Source organism: Ochotona curzoniae, unplaced genomic scaffold (genome assembly GCF_017591425.1).
Source record: "Ochotona curzoniae isolate NIBS_2020 unplaced genomic scaffold, NIBS_Ocur_1.0 contig_1274, whole genome shotgun sequence".
Lineage (NCBI taxonomy): Eukaryota > Metazoa > Chordata > Mammalia > Lagomorpha > Ochotonidae > Ochotona > Ochotona curzoniae.
In genome coordinates this window covers 10,895,422-10,914,273 of record NW_024465023.1, presented here as the reverse complement: position 1 = coordinate 10,914,273, position 18,852 = coordinate 10,895,422, and the positions used below count along the sequence as shown (strand labels likewise).

The window sequence follows — 18,852 nt, the reverse complement described above, 5'->3', positions numbered from 1 at the left end:
GAAATTTCCATAGTTATGTATAACAGGATATACTTGGCAATCTTCAAATGTATGCCCATTCTGAGAAAAGGTAGTTGTTGGTAACTAGCTTAGTTTTGAAGGCTACAGGACAAAATGGTACCACTCGTATCTCTTTTGTTCTGTAAAAGAAGTTAGTGAAGATTAACACCTCATGGGAATGTCTAGATGATGTTTTGGCATGTAATTTTTCATTATTATTAAGATTTATTCTAGGTTTATATTGTACATTTCCTTAGAATTTTAACTGTTTTCCTGACATTAATGAACATGAAGTCAAATCCATTTCAAGAAAGAAAAAGAACTAGAGAGGAAAAATACAGATGCGTTCAAGAAATTCATAGTTAGGCAATTACTATTTTATATATATCCCTGGAATTCTTCTGATAAGTTTATGTTGGGGCCAATTTACATAGAAACCAGAATAATTTTGCAAGTTGAGAGCTTGTGTGGAGGTTCAAACAAGGGAGTGCAGCTACTCTATATCCTTGATCAAAGACCATGCCTCCCCTAGCAAGGATGCTTGTCCTTGATGGAGCGCATGGCTTCAGGAGGGACACGCATGGAGCAGTGAGGGAGAAAGGGGACACATGCCTAGCCAGTTAGGTCAGCTGAATCAACGAAGTGACAGATGTTGCAGCCAGATCGCCCTCACATCCAATTGGATTCTGTATTGTATTATCTATCTGTTAACTCATCACTCTCCTTTTTTAAAAATACAGGAGTAGGCATTGTGATACTGCTGCTTAGGGTTCCTACATTCTGTATTATACTGTCAAGAACTATTCCTAGTCCAATCCGGCTTCCTGCCAATGCATTCTGGGAAGGAAAAGATGATGGCTGCAGTGCTTGGACCCTGACACCCAACAAAGAGATGTGGATGGAATTTAGGGTTGTTGGTTTCTACCGGATCCAGCCCTAGTTGTTGTGGGAGTGATCATTTGATGGAAACTGTCACTTTGCCTTTTAAATGAAATGTTTGTGTATGTGTGTGTTTCAAGGCAAAACAAATACAAATTCAAGTACTTTCAAACAACATTTAAAATTTATCATGATGCATAGGAGAAGATTTTAAGAACTTAGGGCATTTTGGCATAGCATTTTTACATCAATAAATCATGTGCTTTAGATTGACTTTTCTAAGAGTCTGTTTTTCCCTTCCTTTACAGAATGCTGCCTTTTTGTATGGTCTTGGTTTGGTCTACTTCCATTACAATGCATTTCAATGGTAAGTTGACTAACAACTAACAACCGCCAGTATTGCCATTAAATGGTTTTTGTCTTTTAGCTTTTGCTTAAATGTATGCATATGTAATAGAAGTATTTTAGTGTTAGTAAGCCTACATTATTTATAATTGTTGAAAGGAGTATATTGTTCTACCTGATACTGACCCACCTTAGATTTATAGTTTTCTGTGTTCCCTAAAGAATCTAGTGTAAGTTTCGTTTAAAAGGAGGCTTTGATAAAACTTTTTGACATTTTTTCAGTCATTCATCATGGAATAGTGATCTATGGACTATTTAAAGTCGGGAATGATGTGAGTAAATGATCTGTAATGACCAATACTCACAAGTTTACCTTTTCAGTTTAAATAGATAGTTCGCTGTTCCACACACCGCTTAGCCTTTCCATTTTCCAGTAACTAGATTATAATTCCCAGCTGTTTCTTTTATGTGAATAATACTATCATCCCTTAACAGTTGCAGATCAAATATGATACTAACACAAACTTTTGCAAGCTATAAGGAATATTAGTCTGTTATGGCTTTTGCCCCATTCTTGTTTTTAATGTTTAGCACATGGGATAATACAGGATATTTATTTTCTTTTCTCTTTTTTCCTTTTTTTTTTAAAGTATAGAATTTGAATTGGAAGATTGGTATTGTGGTCATAACATTGTTACTTAATTTGATCTTGATTTAAGTAACTTCCTTATGTCTGTTTGTTTCCTCATTAGTTTTAAAGAAACCAAACAAAAACCTCATTATTTAACAGAATTTTGATGTTGATGTATATGTGTATTATGTGACCTGTAATATTCTGTGTAGACATTTTTATTTTGAAGTATATCTGAGTTTGTCAGGATCTCTTCTGTGCTTGAGAATTTAGGCTGAGTGAATGCTGTGAGAATTAAAAGGAAGGTGATTTGAGTGTTTGGCCAAAGATTATAATTCTATAATATACCTGCTGGCTACCTTTTAGTTGTTTTTTTTTTTTTTTTTTTTTTTTAAAACATTGGCAGTAATTTGATAGGGTTTTTCTAAAGAAACTTTACGCCTGCGTGGCCTTTTCTTTCTGTGCCTTTTCTTCCCTCTTTTGGCTTTGGTCATAATTGATAGAACTGCATTTCTAGACCACACCTGTATGTATAAAAGAATATTATAAACGTTCACATCACGGATTTTCTCTGTAAACTTTGTAAAAGGTTATATAATAGATGTTTATAAAGAAGCTTTGTAATTTTTCTCTCAAATTACCTATTTCTTCTCACAAGTCCTAAATTAAATCTCCTAATTTAATGTCCAATTTATAAATTTCAGAACTGGAAGTGGTCTTAGAAGTAATTTAGTTTTTTCCCCTTGGTTTTATTGATGGAGAAAAAGCACGGTGTATTGAAGTCAGTTACCTAATTCTCTAGTTGGCAGAAATGAATTTCCTCCCCATTTTTCCACACTATTGCACTCTGTCCCTGAATTTTAGTATTGATAGGTGATTAGTTTTTAAATCTCTGTATGCAGTTGTTCTCTTAGACAAATTGGTACAGTATTTTTTTGTGGCCAACTAGAAATAATTTAGATGAAATCCAAGGCAAGAAATTTTGTAGTTTAGTAAATGGCTATGTGCATGTATAGCTCCTATCAGCTAGGTTCTGCATATCTGGTAGCATGTGAACCTCCCAGTAGACTGAAGACAAGAGCATAAAATTAGGGGCTAGGTGAAGTTGCTGTCAGTTTGAGATTTGATTACTGAATGTGTAATCATGTTAAATTTGGGCGCTTATAACTGTGGAAGCTTATGTCTCTTGATTCTTTATATACACATTATTTCTATATTCTTCAGTTGACCTCAAAAAATGAAACTGAATGATGTAAACCAATGCCGTATTGGATTAAGAAGTATCCTTTTCCCTGTTGATCTTGTTCTGGTCACCACAATTGTCTTATATAGTGAGTTTCAATTGTATAGCTGCTTCACAGACAGTACCTTGTCTGTGAATTCACTCTGGCTGTGTGTATTCTTTCTTGCTAATCAAATGTTCTCTTGCAACTGTCCTACGCTTTTTGCTGTAGCTTGTTTTTCTGTGTCTTGGATTTCAGCCACAGAATTAGAAAGCAGGAGCTATTTGCTTGGTGAGAGTTTTAGAGTACATCCTTAATTGGTAAGAGCTTACTTAAGTTAAAACTACTTTTATTTTATGTGTTAAATGCCTGGAGATGGCAAAGATAAGGCTTTTTTTGGTTATCACACCACATTTTTTGGAGATTGTTGAAATATTTCTGGAAAGAAATACTGTATCTTACATTGTTAGCACAAAGTGTAGCCATGATGTCTCAGAGTGTTGCAACTCTGGTATATTTGTAATTTAAATAAAATTCTGTACTTGATAATGGTGCATGCTGGCATTTGATGAAATTATATGTTTTGTGGTGGTGTGTGCGCTTGGGTTAGCAATGGTGATTTAACGTTAGAGTGTAAATAGTTAAACTGTAGGATTAATGCTAGTCTGGTCATATTATGTTATCATTTATTTGTTTTTTTATGTGTCAGATTCTAGATCAGTTACTTGTTTTCAGTTTCAGCTTTAGCTTCTTTCTATAAATTACCATGTCAAATAGTAATAGATTAGAATAGCTGTTATATCCTAAATGGATTTATAGTGATCATTTAAGTGTATACTATTTCATTCAGTAATTTGAGAACAAACTTTACCAGTATAAAGGTGTCCAGGAGGAGGTACGAGGCACCATCTAAAGTAATTGTAATAGAGAAATTGAAACCAGTTTCTATAGAAACATTTTTTACAGCATCATTTATGCATGCAAGTTTGTGTCCTCATCTGATCTTGTTCATAAACTTGGTACATTACCAGGAGCTGTCTTAAACTTTTTCTTTGTAAGAGTTGGAATCCTGGGGTGAGAGGAAGTGGACTACATATGGTGAAAGGAAGGGCCAGAATGAGAGAAAATATTTGAAAAAAGCCTTGACAATTTAGTAGAAGGATGTGATAGAAACTATTCTTTCCAATAAAGTTGTATAGACAAATCTCTAAGACTAGCTCCCTATATGTTCTTACTGTCCACCTCTGCCTGTAAACTTTTTTTTTTTCTATTAATCAGAATTGTGGTATACGAGCAAATGTCTAAGATATTTGATTCTTTGGCAGAGGCATAGATTCTGGAGATCAAGCTCCTAAATCTAATTAACAACATTGATAAGGTAGTAAAATGAGGTGAAGATGAATCATTCACAGAAATGCTAATAGGGTAAAGTTTCTTTAGGATTAATTTCTGTGTCGCTACCAGTCACAAATACTCTTACAGATGTAGGAATGCCTGATTATCTTGGGTGCAGTGAAAAAAAAATAAAACACAGGTAGTGGTTTTAATGTAGATGAAATTTTTTTATAAAATGCTGGGGGAATATTGCAAACATAAAGCTGATTGATCTGGAGGCTTGTCTGGCATGGAGTGTGTCGGCATCACTTAATTTATCTTTTAAAAGATGTATGTATTAATTTGAAAGAGTTAGCAAGAACAACAGTTACAGAGGTCTTCCACCTAATGGTTCATTCTGCAGTTGACCAGGACTGGACCAGGCCTAAGCCAGGAAGCTTATACTAGGTCTCTAGTGTGAGTGCAGGGGTCCAAATACTTTGAACATCCTCAACTGCTTTTCTGGGCACATTAGCAGGGAGCTGGATGAGAAGTGGATCAGCCCAGACTCGAACCATCCACCCATATTGCACGCCAACATTGTAGGTGGGCACTTGATTTGCTATGCCACAACTACTACTAATGTATGTTTTAAACTTAATATAGACATGCTCCTAGATTTAATTTTTTCCTGAAAATAAAACAGTGTATGTTGAGTTTATTATATATACTTTTTAGAAATGAGATTTCTAGATTTGCTTAAAAATTGTGTTTACATTAAACGTCTCAGCGCCACTTTGATCTACCTCCCTGCTTAAGGTCTGGGTTAGCAGCAGGTAGCTCAAGCTCTTGGTTCCCCATACTCATAGGGGACACCCAGAAGAAGCTCCTGGCTTCTGATAGACTCATTTCCAGCCGTTGTGTAGTGAACCATTGAATTGAGTAGTGAATCATTGCCTTGTCTTGTCTTGTCTTAGGATTTGTTTTATTTTTATTGGGAAGGTAGAATTACAGAGAAGGTTCTTCTGTCCACTTGTTCAGTCTCCAAGTGGATGCAATAGCCAGAGCTGAGCTGATCTGAAGCCAGGAGCCAGGAGCTTCCTCTGGGTTTCCCATGCAGGTGCAGGGTCCCAAAGCTTTGGGCCATCCTCAACTGCTTTTCCAAGCCACAAGCAGGCAGGTGGATGGGAAGAGGAACAGCTTGGACATGAATTGGCACTCATGGGGATCCTGGTACTTGCAAAGTGAAGATTTGGATACTGAGCCATTGTATCGTGTCTGAAGACCTCTTTCTCTGTCTCCCTTACTCCCTATGTAAACTCTGCCTTTCAGAAAAAAATAGATAAATCTTAACCACATATTTTTATTTAGAAGGCAGATAGAGGGAGAGACAGAGATGGGTTTCCACTTGTTCGTTCTCTCCCCAAGTGCTTGTACCAGCAAGGTGTGTGTGGACCAGGTTGAAGCGAGGAACCAGGAACTCATGTGGGTGGCAAGGACTATCCAAGTCATCACCTGCTGTCTCCTAGGGTGTGCATTAGCAGGAAGCTGGGGATAATAGAGCCAAGATTCCAACAAAGGATGTCTGCCTCCCAGGCAGTCTTAAATTCTCCACCAACGCTCACCTGAAAACTGTAGATTTTACTAAGGGGATTCTGATAAGGTGATGCATACTACTGACATAGATTGCCCTGGAGAATATTGAAGGTCTGTGGTTAATTAGGCTTAAGGGAAATAATATTTAAAACCACAATTCTTGCATTGAGAGGTAAAAATGTAACCTGCTGGCTGGAGTGAGGAAGATGGGCAAGAGAGCAAAATAGCTGAAAGAGGCGGTAATTAGCAAAGATTGGCATGATTAATCCAGCATGTGGTATTTCTAATTTAGTTTCACATTTAGGCTTTCTGATTCAACCTCAGAATATTTACCTGCAGCTTTCCTAAGTGCTTTCTTTGTGCCAATTAGCATTATTTTGATATTTCCCTGAAAACACCGTAGATTTTTTCATCTGTGTGGCTTTGTGCTAATTGCTATTTGATTTCCCTTCTTATGCGATCTGCACTATTTGAAATCTCATCTATTTTATTAAATCTTTCTCAATTAAAAAGAACTTACACATTAACATACATGCCTGTGGGAATCTGTTGTGTGTGTACTGATTTAGCATTCAAATAGTCTCCATTTTATTTGTGTGAAATTTTGTGAGAATATTTTGTTTATCACTTCTTATCCCTGTTAGAAATATCTGAATCCAGTATTATTAGCTTGAGAGAACTCATGATTTTAATATTTTTAATAATTTACTAATGTTTATTGAAAAGACAGATATAAAGAGAGAAGGAGAAACAAAGGTCTTCTATCCATTGGTTCACTCCCCAGATGCCCACGACAGCCGGAGCTGAGCCAATCCAAAGTCAGGAGTCAGGAGCATCTTTTGGATGCTCCCTGCCCACATGGGTGCAGGGTCCCAAGGGCTTTGGGCCATCCTTGACTGCTTTCCCAGAACACAAGCAGGGAGCTGGATGAGAAGTGGGGTCGCGGGATTAGAACCAGTGTCCATATGGGATCCTGGCATGTTCAAGGCGAGGACTTTAGCCACTAGACTGCCACGCTGGTCCCCAAAGAAAGTGTTTCATTAGCCTTATTTCAGCGATCTAGTAAAAAGATAACTGCAGAATGGGTCTGCAAGTTTTGGAATTCATAAACTTAGCAACGACAAGAAGGAAAACTTAGCGAGTAGGCATTTTTTATAATCCTTGAAAAAAGTAAGCATGACCCAGAGTAGTTTTTGGCATGTGTGTTTTGTTTATAAATTAAAATAGTACCTGTTCTCCCTCCCATTATGTTAGCATACCTCCTAAGCATGTTAAATACATTCTTTTTTCACTTGTGTGGCATTGTGGACCCAGTGTAAAAGGTGTCTGCTAACGGCACCTAAGGAGTAAAACATTTTTAACAGATACTGTATTTGGGGAAAAACACAGCAGGAAATGATCTGTAAAGAGATGGTATTTAAAATGCCTGTCTCCTTAGCAAGACAGCCTGAGACAGAATCGGAAACAGTGTTAGCAATGCTGTCTTTCTTCTCCCTCCCTTCCTCATGCACACTTTTCTTACCCTTTTTTCTTTTATTATTTCTTTTGTTTGTCCTTCTTTGCTTTTCCTTTTCTTTTTCTGTGTTCCACTTTCATGTCTATCTCAGGGCCACTTGAGGTCTTCCTTTTTTTAATTGTTACACATGGGTATTGCTTAGTTTTTATCTTAAGAGTTTCCTGACCTGTGTCATAAGGTAAGATTAAGTATGAGGTCACGAAGCTTTACACGTTGTTTGCATTATAAGATATAACATACCTAATGAGAAGTACATAAATCATTCGTATAGACATTGACATTGTTATAAACATTCATGTATCTGTCACCTGGGTTGGAAAGTAAAACATTGGCATTACAGCAAAGATCTCTTCCTATTCGTTTCTAGTTGTAGCCATTTGTCTTAATTGACCTTGTTAATTGTTACCACTGCTTTTTTCTAATCCTTTTGATGTCTCAACCAATTTATTGTTTGTGAGGAGTAGGAAACCATCTTTGAATGAGAACTGTAAATTCCCCCTAGTGTTTCTTGTCAATTCCTCACACTAGCACTGTCTTAAATCTTGTATATATCAGATAAGAAAACACATAATTGGTTCTACCCACTTAAAAGATGGATTGTTCAGCTCTTTGTCAAGCTGAAAATTAAGTACTGCCATAGCAAGGTGCACGTAAATAGGTCTGATCCTGACCCTGTACTCCAGACAGCCCTTCCCCATAATACCTTTAGAACTCTTAAGTTTATAAAAAATAACTTTTGTAACCTTTTTTTGAGAAGTATGATAATGCATGAATCGCCTGAGTTACTAAAGCATTATTTTGCTTCACTTTATGGTTTGGCAGTTTGAACTTTTTATATAAAAAGACTTGTTTGGAAGTGTTTGAGATCCTAAACAGCTAACTGTAAAGTCTGAAAGAAAATTGTTGATAAAAACCTTGCAGTATACACATTAGCTTGGTGCTTGCGAGAAGCGTTAAAGCACGTACAGGGTTTTAAAATGTATCTGAAATGCTTTTACATCTGATGTGTATAAGTTGAAATTCAGATAGATATTTTTATCATTTTAATATTTATTTTTGAGTTGGCAATATATTGGTATGCAAATGGCCTTCCCCTACCCCTGATTTTGTTCTGCTAGTAATCCAAATCTTGTTTAAAATGGCTCAGTATATATTTGGGATGAAGACTGGTGGACCAAGAAAAGGTTAAAAGCGAGCTCAGAGAGCCAGCTAAATGTAGAACTGGATTTGGGACAGAGCAGCACCATCAAGTTTTGGAGTCAGGGCAGGCTTTCCTACAAGTGAAGCAGTCATGAAAACTGACCATTACCTCACACAGTATAAAAGTTATGAAAGTCCAAAATATAGAGAAGAAAGACATAATTTTATAAAGTAGACCAAAAACAGGATTAAGCAATGCTCCTATATAAAAACCAAAACTTTTTCCTGCCTTAGTCCCCTGTACCAGAAAATTCCAGAGCAAATACATCAGTTGTTTATACTGAGTGTTTTATTAAATCATGAAATTGTTTCTTAATTTAGTGTAAATTCAGCTGATCTTTCATTTATATTAAATTAGATTATATATTCAATTACAGATGCCCACGTGTTCCTTTCCAGGTTTTTTTCCCTCAAATTATTCATATTCTTTAAAAAAAACAAAGCAATTTCCTTTAAAATAATATTACCTGAAAAAAGTTTTGCTGTACTACCAAGCAGAAATGCATGCACGTGTTAAGATATGTCAACTCTATATTCTTTCAGGGCAATTAAAGCATTTCAGGAGGTGCTTTATGTTGATCCCAGCTTTTGTCGAGCCAAGGAAATTCATTTACGACTTGGGCTTATGTTCAAAGTGAACACAGACTATGAGTCTAGTTTAAAGGTAGGTTGTTGAGTTTTTAAAAATGTAATGTTTTGTTTTTATTGGATTTTTGTTGTTAAATATTAGAACATTAAGAAATGTTGGAATTTTTATTGGCACTTTTTGAAAAGTTATCTGGTAAAGTATCAACCATGAAATGGAAAATACTTAAGGTTGGGTTTCAGAATGTAAATTCATCATGGTGCTTAAACTTGCATTATAATTAATTTCATGATTAAACTTAATTTAAAAATATTTTAATGAAAATCTGTCATGAAAGGGTGAAAGTTTCATTTTCAGTTGAGACACCTGTTTCACTCAAGTGATCTGCCGCTGTAGAGCTATTTTCATGTCATGTGTGATGCTATCATTGACCCTTTGTTTGCCTGGGCATCTGTGGAAAGCTACCTGCCTCTGTCAACAGGCCAGGTCTTACAGCTAAATTATAAAGAAGAGTGTTCTGTGCAAGGTATTTGAATTGTTGATTTAAGAGTGGAGATGTTACTGAGAAAAGGTGTTGTTGATTTAAACATGTTACTTTGCCTGTTGAAATCGGTATTTCTCTAGTATTTCCTATTCGTTCAGTTTGTGTGTATGTGTGTGCACTCTACTTTTCATGAAAATAGTGCTTTCCTGCATGACACAGAATTGCATTTTGAAAGGATTAGCAGTTCTTGGGTGAATTTAAGTTGTTGTGAATTAATGACCGTTTCTAATAGTTACTGTGTAAGCATCTCCATTGTAGACTCTCTTGATTTTAAAGTAGAGAAGGGAAAAAGAGAAAAGAATGATTTCCAGTAGGTTGTACTTTGAACTTACCGTAAAGGAACTACTAGTGCTTTTTAAAAACACATAACTAAGTATATGTATTTGCTCTAGATTTTAAAGTAGACAATTTTATGGATAACTTTCCTATTTCAATGAACTTAACAAAGAACAGTGCTAATATTTTGAGATGTGTATTATACATGTTAACCAAAAACATTGAAACAAGTAGCTTTTCAACAGTTTAGGTCACATTGTGGTCAGAGGTAAGTACAGTTGAGGAATAGGCCGGTTGATCTATGTTAGCAGTATGGAGAATGTCGGAAGCCTGGGAGTCAGCAGTTCTAAAGCTTAGCTCATGGTTTTTGAAACTAAAATGTGGGCTGTCACTGAGGTTGAAGTGGAACATAGGTTAAGATACATTCTGCTTTGCATGTTTTAGTTCTTCTTGGACAGTTTGTTTATATTAGCTATCAGACTTTTTTGTTAAGGCTTATTTATTTTATTTGAAATTAACTGTTGCAGGGGGTGGGTGAGTTAAAAAAATCTTTAATTCACTGGTTCATTCTCCAGATGGCTGGAACAGCCTGGAAGGGTCCAGGTTGAAGCCATGAACCAGGAACTCTTATCTGGGCAGCAGGAGCTGGATAAGAAGTGGAATAGCTGAGACTCAGATCTAATGCCCATGTGGTGTGTTTGCATTGCAGGTGGTGGCTTAACCTGCTGTGCCCCCAAAACAGCCCCTCAGAGACTTTAAAATATGATATAGTACAAAATAGGCTTATTCAGACATTTCGCAATATTGTCACAGTATACCTCTGAATGTGACAAGTGTTTCTAACAGAAAATACATTTGAGGTAAAAAACTAATCCTTTGTCTTCCAAATTATGTGGCTCTGAGATATCAGGATAGTGGTATCTTAAATCTGAATGCAAAGTTCCATCTCATGAAAGTGACAGGCTTTAAAATCATTTTAATTAGGGAAAAATGTTCATGGCTTTCTGAAAACATTCCTGCTTCACTGTTGCTTGACTAAATCAGTATCCTGTTCACTGCTTTTATTTGTTCAGACATAGTTTAATAAATATATCAAGAACTCTTAAAACTTTCTGTGTTTGTACAAATGCAGTAGACATCAGAATGCCATTAAATATTTTAAATAGAGGGAAGGACCCTCCTAAAAATAAGGCTTTCCTTTCCATGGCGCAATTTTGCCACGGACACTATGATGAGGGCTAATTAAACTATGTCTGAACAAATAAAAGTAGTGAACAGGATAATGTTGACTTGTAATAAAGGTTCATTGCTCTATTTCATGATATATGTTGATTGCCATGTGCAGTCAACGTGAAATACTTTTTAATTTCTCAGACAAAATTAGACTGGTGGTATGTTTGTTCAGTAAGTGCTCAATAAATGATGATCATTATCGTTGGTTCATGATTGAGAAAGATCTTGATTTCCTGTTGATCTCTCAAGACACACTTTGCATGTCATTGGTCAGAAACAAGCCACACAGCCAGTCCTGTTTCATGCCTTATCAAAAGAAGATGTGGTTGCTCTTAGACCAGTTTCCCCTAGTCTTTTTTTTCCCCCAAGATGTACCTGTTTCTTTCAAAGGCAGAAGTAGATAGCTATCTGATCACTTCTGTCCTCTGGCCTTCTCTCAGTTGTCCACGGCAGGCAGTGCTGGCCAGGTCAGACGCACTAGGAGCCAGGAGTGTTCTCTGGCTCTCGTCTGTGACAGGGGCCAAACAGTTTTGGTCATCTGCTGCTGCTTTTTACCAGGCCATTGGCAGGTTGCTCAATCAGAAGTGGAGCAGCCAGGAAATAAACTGATACCAAAATGAATTGCTGACATTTTAGGCAGTAGACCTGGTGCTCCACAGCATCCATCCAAGTGCCCAGTCTTTAAACAGGGTACAGTTCCCCAAATACACTGTTCCTAGCTGATGGAAAGGTACATTATTAATTTAGTATGGAGGACAATGTGTCAGTCTGTCCATGAGCGATCGTAACTTTTCCATCTCTTAACCTCTGTCCAAAGAAGGATTGTAATATATACGATACTAATTTTTAAAAATATTTGCTATTTTTAAATTATTTATTTAGGCGAGGGTGTGTGGGAGGGAGAAGGCAGAGAAGAGGAGGAAGAGAGAGTGACATCTTTCATCTGCTGATTCAGTTGTCCTGAAAGGCCAACGACAGCTTATGCTGTGCCAGGCAAAGGCCAGGTCCCAACAGCTTAGTGGTTGGCCGGTCACTGCTGCCTTCAGCAATGTGCATTAGCAGAAAACTGGAGTTTGGACTTAGAGCCAGACCCACTGTATGGGACATAGGTGTTTCAACTGCCATGGCAAATGCCTGCTCTTTTTAGATAATAAAATATTTGGAATAGTTTATTTTCATAAGTTTCATATAGTTTTTTCCCTATTATGTTGCAAGTAAAAATTTTTCCCTTAGTTCTAAATCTTCTCTAATTTGGACCATTATAAATCTGTTTGTGATATCCATTCTCCTCTCCTGGAGTTTAATGCTTGCATATTTCTTATTTTGTCCATATTAAGAAATGTGAAATTAATGCTCACTTTACTTTTCAGGAATTTAGTGTTATTTTTCCAATAAATTGACAAAGTTTTAATGTGTTTAGTGAGTAGTGGAGAAGTCAGTTCAGCTGCTTTAGTAGTATCTGAACTGTAGTCCATTTCAGAGTAACATTTCTACATGATATTTTGTTGCTTTTCTTTGCTTCAGATAATATTCCCTTTGGTAAGATTAGATGCCTATATAATGCCGTATGATTACTTAGGATTTGATTTTATTACCTTTTAATGATATTGATGAACATTATCTTGCATATATTTAAAATAGTGTGTTATCATTACTTCATTAAAACACTAATTTTGACATAAGCTGTGATAACACTTACTATTTAGTCATTTAATGCCACTGCAATATTCAATTTAACAAACACTGGAAATTTTGTTTATGTATTTCTATTATTACTAAAATATGTCAACTTTAGAACTGTTTTTGGAGTTTGAAAAGTAGAGTAAGTAATTCAGTAAGGCAGTTTTTGTTTTGTTTCGTATTACTTCAATGGGGAGCTATGTCTAGGATCCCTGTCTAACTCCCCTAGAATGTAGTATTTTAAGTTGTTATTTTGATTGAAAGTGTTAATGTGAAAAGGCTAGGAAGTTGAGAGTTCTAGACGCAGTTCAAAGGAAATGAGTGAAACTCAAATGAGATTAGTGTGTTACCTGGGCATATTTTCCTGAATGGTAGAAATATAAAATGGCAGAAGATATAAAATGATAAAATGTCTAGTGCTTAGGCAGGTTGGAAAAGTTGAACAAAGAAGTTGATTTTGTTTATTAACTCTTAAAATAATTTTTTCTCCTATATGAGCAGGGAGGTTCTTCACTCTAAATACTCCAGGTTACCTGTCAGTTCAGCTTAAGTTCTCTTTTCTTATGTTAGAAGCATGGTGAAAAACAATCCTGCTTACTTTTTGCCTAAATCTGCTCTGAGAACTACCTCATTTCCAGGTATTTCATTTAATGTATAGTGTATATACTCAGAAATTTTATTGTCTCTTAAATGTTAAGGCACTAAGGCAGAAAGAATAAATTAAGGCACAGTGACATGTACCTCCTTTTAGGGATTATTTAGGGACTCTGAAATGCCTGCTAGCTTATGGCTGCTTCCCATCCAGCTCCCTGCTTGTGGCCTGGGAAAGCCGACAAGGACGGCTCAAGACCTTGGGATCCTGCACAAGTGTGGGAGACCAAGAAGAGGCTCTTGGCTCCTGGTTTTGTTTGGATCAGCTCAGCTCTGGCTGTTGCGGCACTTGGGAAGTGAACCGTGAGACGGAAGATCTTTCTGTCTCTCCTCCTCTCAGTATATCTGACTTTCCAATTAAAAAAAAAAAATCTTAAAAAAAAGGTTGTGAATTATGTGTATTCTAGAAATAGTTGCTGAGAATTTGAATGCTGGCTATTGCATTAATTTTTATAAGTGCCTTTAGCTTCTAAATTGGCTATGTTTCTGTTGAGGTTTTGTTATTCCACATGTATGAAGATAATGAAAGTTGGTATTATTTCAACATACCTGTGCTTCCTTATTTCCTTTATGATGTTCAGTAGCTTACCTTTTACTGGCATCTTAAATTACTGGGCGGAGGGGAGGTGCACCTTACCTATGTAATACACTTTTATGAGGGAATTGACTCCATTACCATGTGTGTGATTGCTGCGTCATTCCCCAAAGCTTAGACTTGGTGGAAAGATTTCTTTTTTTAAGATTTTACTTGAAAGTCAACATTAGAGAGAGAGAGAGGAAGGGGGAGGAAGGGTTTCCACTTGCTGGTTCACTCTGATGGTTGCAAAGGCGAGGTCTGGGCCAGGAGCTTCCCCTGGGTTTCCCTGCTGCGTTCTGCAGGCCTTAAGAGGGAGCTGTAGCAGGCTGGGGCACAAACTGGTGCTGCTGTGAGATGAAGACAGCAGCTTGACCTACCGAGGAAGGTGCACCATAAAGCTAAGCACTGGTGGGAATTTTGTAAGCTGGAGGATTTGGCGTTTATCCTGATATTTGGCCTGTATCATAAAATCAGAAAGGAAAGGGAATATTTCAAGAAGAGTTTATAGAGCACTGACGTATCATGAGTTTCCCTGCATAGGTACTTAATAGGAATTGATTGGGTTGTAGAGACAGTGAAAGAGGCCTATTTGTTTGTTTATGGTACTTTTTATGTATTTGATTTCTTTCCTAGTGTCCTCTTCTGTTGGTAGTAACGTAAGATTAAGGCCAGGTCCACAAATTAACCCAACTTTTTGATTCTAGCATATTCCATTCTGAAATCTCTCAGGCAACTCCTTTTTTTTTGTTGTTGTTTTGTTTCTTAAAGATTTATTTTTATTGGACTGTCAGGTATGTAGGGAGGAGAGACAGAGAAGATCTTCCAATCACTGATTCACTCCCCAAACAGCCGCAAAGGCTGGAGCTGCACTTATTCGAAGCCATGAGCCTCTTCTGGGTCTCCCATGCGGGTGCAGGGTCCCAAAGACTTGGCCCATCCTCTACTGCTTTCCCAGGCCACAAACAGGGAGCTGGATGGGAAGTGGGGCTGCTGGGATTAGAACCAGTGATATGGGATTAGATCCCATATGGGATCCTGGTATGTGCAAGTCGAGGACTTCAGCTGCTAGGCTGTTGCACTGGGACCCAGGCAACTAATTTGTTTTCATGTGAACCATGTGAAATGTCAAGACATATGAGTACATTATCTGTGTAGAACCAGCCAGGTGTGAGGTGGATTCTTGATTAGTATATTTTTTCTTACTTCAGTATGCCTATTGGTTCATTATACAAAAATTCTTAGTGTTAGACTTTTCTTGACTTTCTCTAATTGGCAAGAATTAGCTTTTGATGGAAAAAACAATTATATCTGTTGATTTAAACCTACTTTTCTTGAGTCTGTGGGATTTTGACTTGTGCAGAACGTTGCTGTGCGTTTTGGCAGAGGGTCGTCATTATGTGTCTTTTGTCTAGTTTGCTTGTGGGGAAAGAAATCTTTACCATATTTTATTCACTATTCATCAGGATTTTAACTTTTAATCTTTCCTAGTTACTGTTCTTTGATATGAAGTGATCTCAATATTTCTTTTTTTTCTTTGCCAATTGTCCATATTTGTCGGGCTATTTTGTGTTTTTTTTTGTTTGTTTGTTTCATATTCATTTCTATCCTGAGTTCTGTTACATAGCTCCAATTGTGAAGTAAAGAATACTTCCAAAACGCATGCTTTCAGAAGGACAGGCATTCTCTTGGGCGTGCAGTGGCCGTTCTTTCTGAATGGTTGGTTCAGTTGGTTCTGAACTGAGAAATTCATCTGATTCCAGGTTCTCCTTCTCCCATTATTTTTAAACCATGGAAGTAATTTCTCATTAAAAAGTCATTTTTGGTGCCTGCCCATAACCGGCTATATTTGTGACTACAAATATTTGATCTTCAACTGCAGATTTATGATTTTACACTGCAGATTATTATATATATTCTCCCTTTATAAAATATATCATGTTCACCTGGTACGAGTTGTGCATTTGCCAATCTGTTCTGATAAGAGTACAAATTATATATTAGCTGGATAAAAAAACCTTGAAAGTTCAGTTGGCTCATCATTTGCATACGCACATACACTAGGACCAGTTTCATAAGAATTCTGATCAATTACATACCTATAGTGTTATAAAATATGGTAGGAAGACTAGGTAATACTGTTACCTAGGAAGAAATAGAAACAAGAGTAAGAGGAGAAATGAATTTTCTCCAAAGATGGATACGTGGATGAAAGATAATGCATTCTGGAGTTATTTGAAGAAATAGTTTAAATGATTCTCAAGTGTGAAGAGATTCCTAATTTGTGTACTTCATTTATTTTTACCATTAACTGAAGTAGGTGCATAAAGCAAGTAACAGCAGATTTTGCAATTTGGCCATGAGAAGCTCTGAATGAAGGTGGGCCGTTCGTAGTGTACTGAGTTAGAGCTTCCTGAGAAGTTTCAAGGTATTGGTTTAGATAGATGGAAGTCTGAATCCCATAAGAAGGACTAAAAATAGAAATTTGAACATCAGCAGTGTAAATCTTTTTTGTTACAGAAATTTTCAGAGACTAAACTTTCAAATGGTAAAGAACCTCTCGAGTGAAGATTGCCAGAACCTGTTGGATATTAGAAACCATTGGTGTGCAGTTAGTACTTTGTGTTACAGAGAAAAATCAGAGGACTTGAATGTAAGGGCTTTGAGGAAACTTCATTCAGTTCGGCTTAGGCAGGAATGTGACTCATGCCCTATTAAAGTTTGCCAAATTCAGTTCTATATTGTATTTTTAACAGACCAAATCCCTAAAGAAAGTACCAGTACATCCTAAGGCATTTCTCTCTTAATCATTTATCTTGGATTATTAGTATTAGAAATCAAGAAGATTTTTCTTATTCATTTAAAAACCACAGTTTTACGGGGGAGTGGGAGGGTTCTTCAATTTGCTGATTCATTTTCTAAACGGCCACAACACCCAGGCCCGGACCAGTCTGGAGCCGGGAGCTTCTTCTGGGTCTCCCGTGTAGGTGCAGTGGCCTAAGACCTTGGTCCATTTTCCCCTGCTCTCCCAGGTACATACGCAGGGAGCTGGATCAGAAATGAAACACCTAGGGCTCGAATTGGTGCCCATGCTTGTGCCATAGGCAGCGGCTTTACCCACTATGCCACTGCACTGGCCCCTGGTTTGTTGATTGGATATAGGTACGCTTTTTGCTGAGCTGAAAGTTTAACCCCTTTTCTTCCTTCCTTTGTATCTTTATGGATTCCTGTAGGCAATTGGCTTTGTGTTCTCACAACAGTTTAATTTTTTCCATTTTTCTTGTTTATTAGTTTTTTTCTAGGTTAAACAGGAATATTTCTTAGCACATCAGTTTCCGTGCTTAAACTTAATAGCTACAGTAGATCTCTGGTAAAGTAGAAGCTGATTGCCAACGTGTTATTCCTAAAAGCTGTACTTATGTTAATTAAATATAGGTAGCAGTATTGGCTACACACTTTTTATTTACATTGCATGAAATGAAGTTTTCTAGGACAAGCACACAATTTTAAAACTTAGACTATGCTATATAATCCTGATTGTGCATTAAAATAATGTTTGTGTTTTGCTTTGTTTTGTTTTCTGATTTTCAGGGTGTGACTCCCAACCCGTTTAATCTGAACATATTAGATTAGGTCTGGATATCCAAACATTGCTTCTAATTAATAATTTATAAGTAACCATATAATTTGTTAATTGTGAAGCAATATCCTTTTCCTCTTAATAATTTATAAATAACTACAAAATTTGTCAATTGCTTGTCTTGGAATTGTAAATACAATTAGTAAGAGTCATGAGAAAATTTGTCCAAATTCAAGTTTTATGTGTCAATTATGTGAATGTTGACTTTCCTCCCTGAATAAAAATCTAGTTTCTATAAGAAGCCAAATACTATTACAGTATTTTGAAATAGTGAGCAAGACAAACTTTTAGAACATTGCTGATAAAGATGTCAACTGAAATAATAATGATAATCAAACCTTGTATTAAATTGGACCAGCAGTACCCTAAAAATGAGATCCTGTAACATTAAAAATCTTAAGACAAATCTTTTTTCTTGGAAGCTCCTTTTCTGTTTAGTGCTTTGTGCCTGCAGGCTGCTCTGTGAGCTTGGGACTGCCGAGGCCTTATTAGTGGTGATTTGACATAGTAGTAGTAGTTTCAGCACTGAAGTATTTTAGTGTGAGGTGTAAATGTCTCCTCACTTCTTGTGTTGCTTGCAGGAATAGGTGCACACTATTTTACTATGGCATTTTCAGATTTGTGGGTTTGATACTGTGTTTAGTAGTCCATTCTCCTGATGTGTACGTTAATGTGTACGTTAGTAGTTTTGCACTCAACTCAGATATTGGGTATGAAGCTATGAAGTCATATTCCCCTACCCTGGTCTCCTCTCTCCCTTTTGTTTTTGCTTTGAAACACAATAGCATGTTCTTTATGCTGAACTGTTGTGTGTGGATGTTCTTAGCTTCTCAAGAACACACAGTACTTTTGTAAATTAATTCTCATATGCATATCTTTGAATATGCATACTTTTGCTGTCTTTGCTGTTTGGAAATGTTTGCTATTTCCTGCTGTTTCAGGTATGAAATGTTCCATTAGTAAC

General features: G+C 36.7%; 1 protein-coding gene across 10 annotated transcripts in view; it reads left to right on the top strand.

Annotated features, from left to right (window-relative positions):
* KDM6A (lysine demethylase 6A) overlaps nt 1–18,852 on the top strand; it is a 138,548-nt gene that overhangs the window by 56,814 nt on the left and 62,882 nt on the right. For all 10 annotated transcript variants that reach the window (XM_040999592.1, XM_040999566.1, XM_040999613.1 and 7 more), the window contains 2 exons: nt 1,188–1,246; nt 9,248–9,368. In XM_040999592.1, the coding sequence (XP_040855526.1) occupies nt 1,188–1,246; nt 9,248–9,368 (180 nt within the window). The remainder of the gene's footprint in view (nt 1–1,187; nt 1,247–9,247; nt 9,369–18,852) is intronic.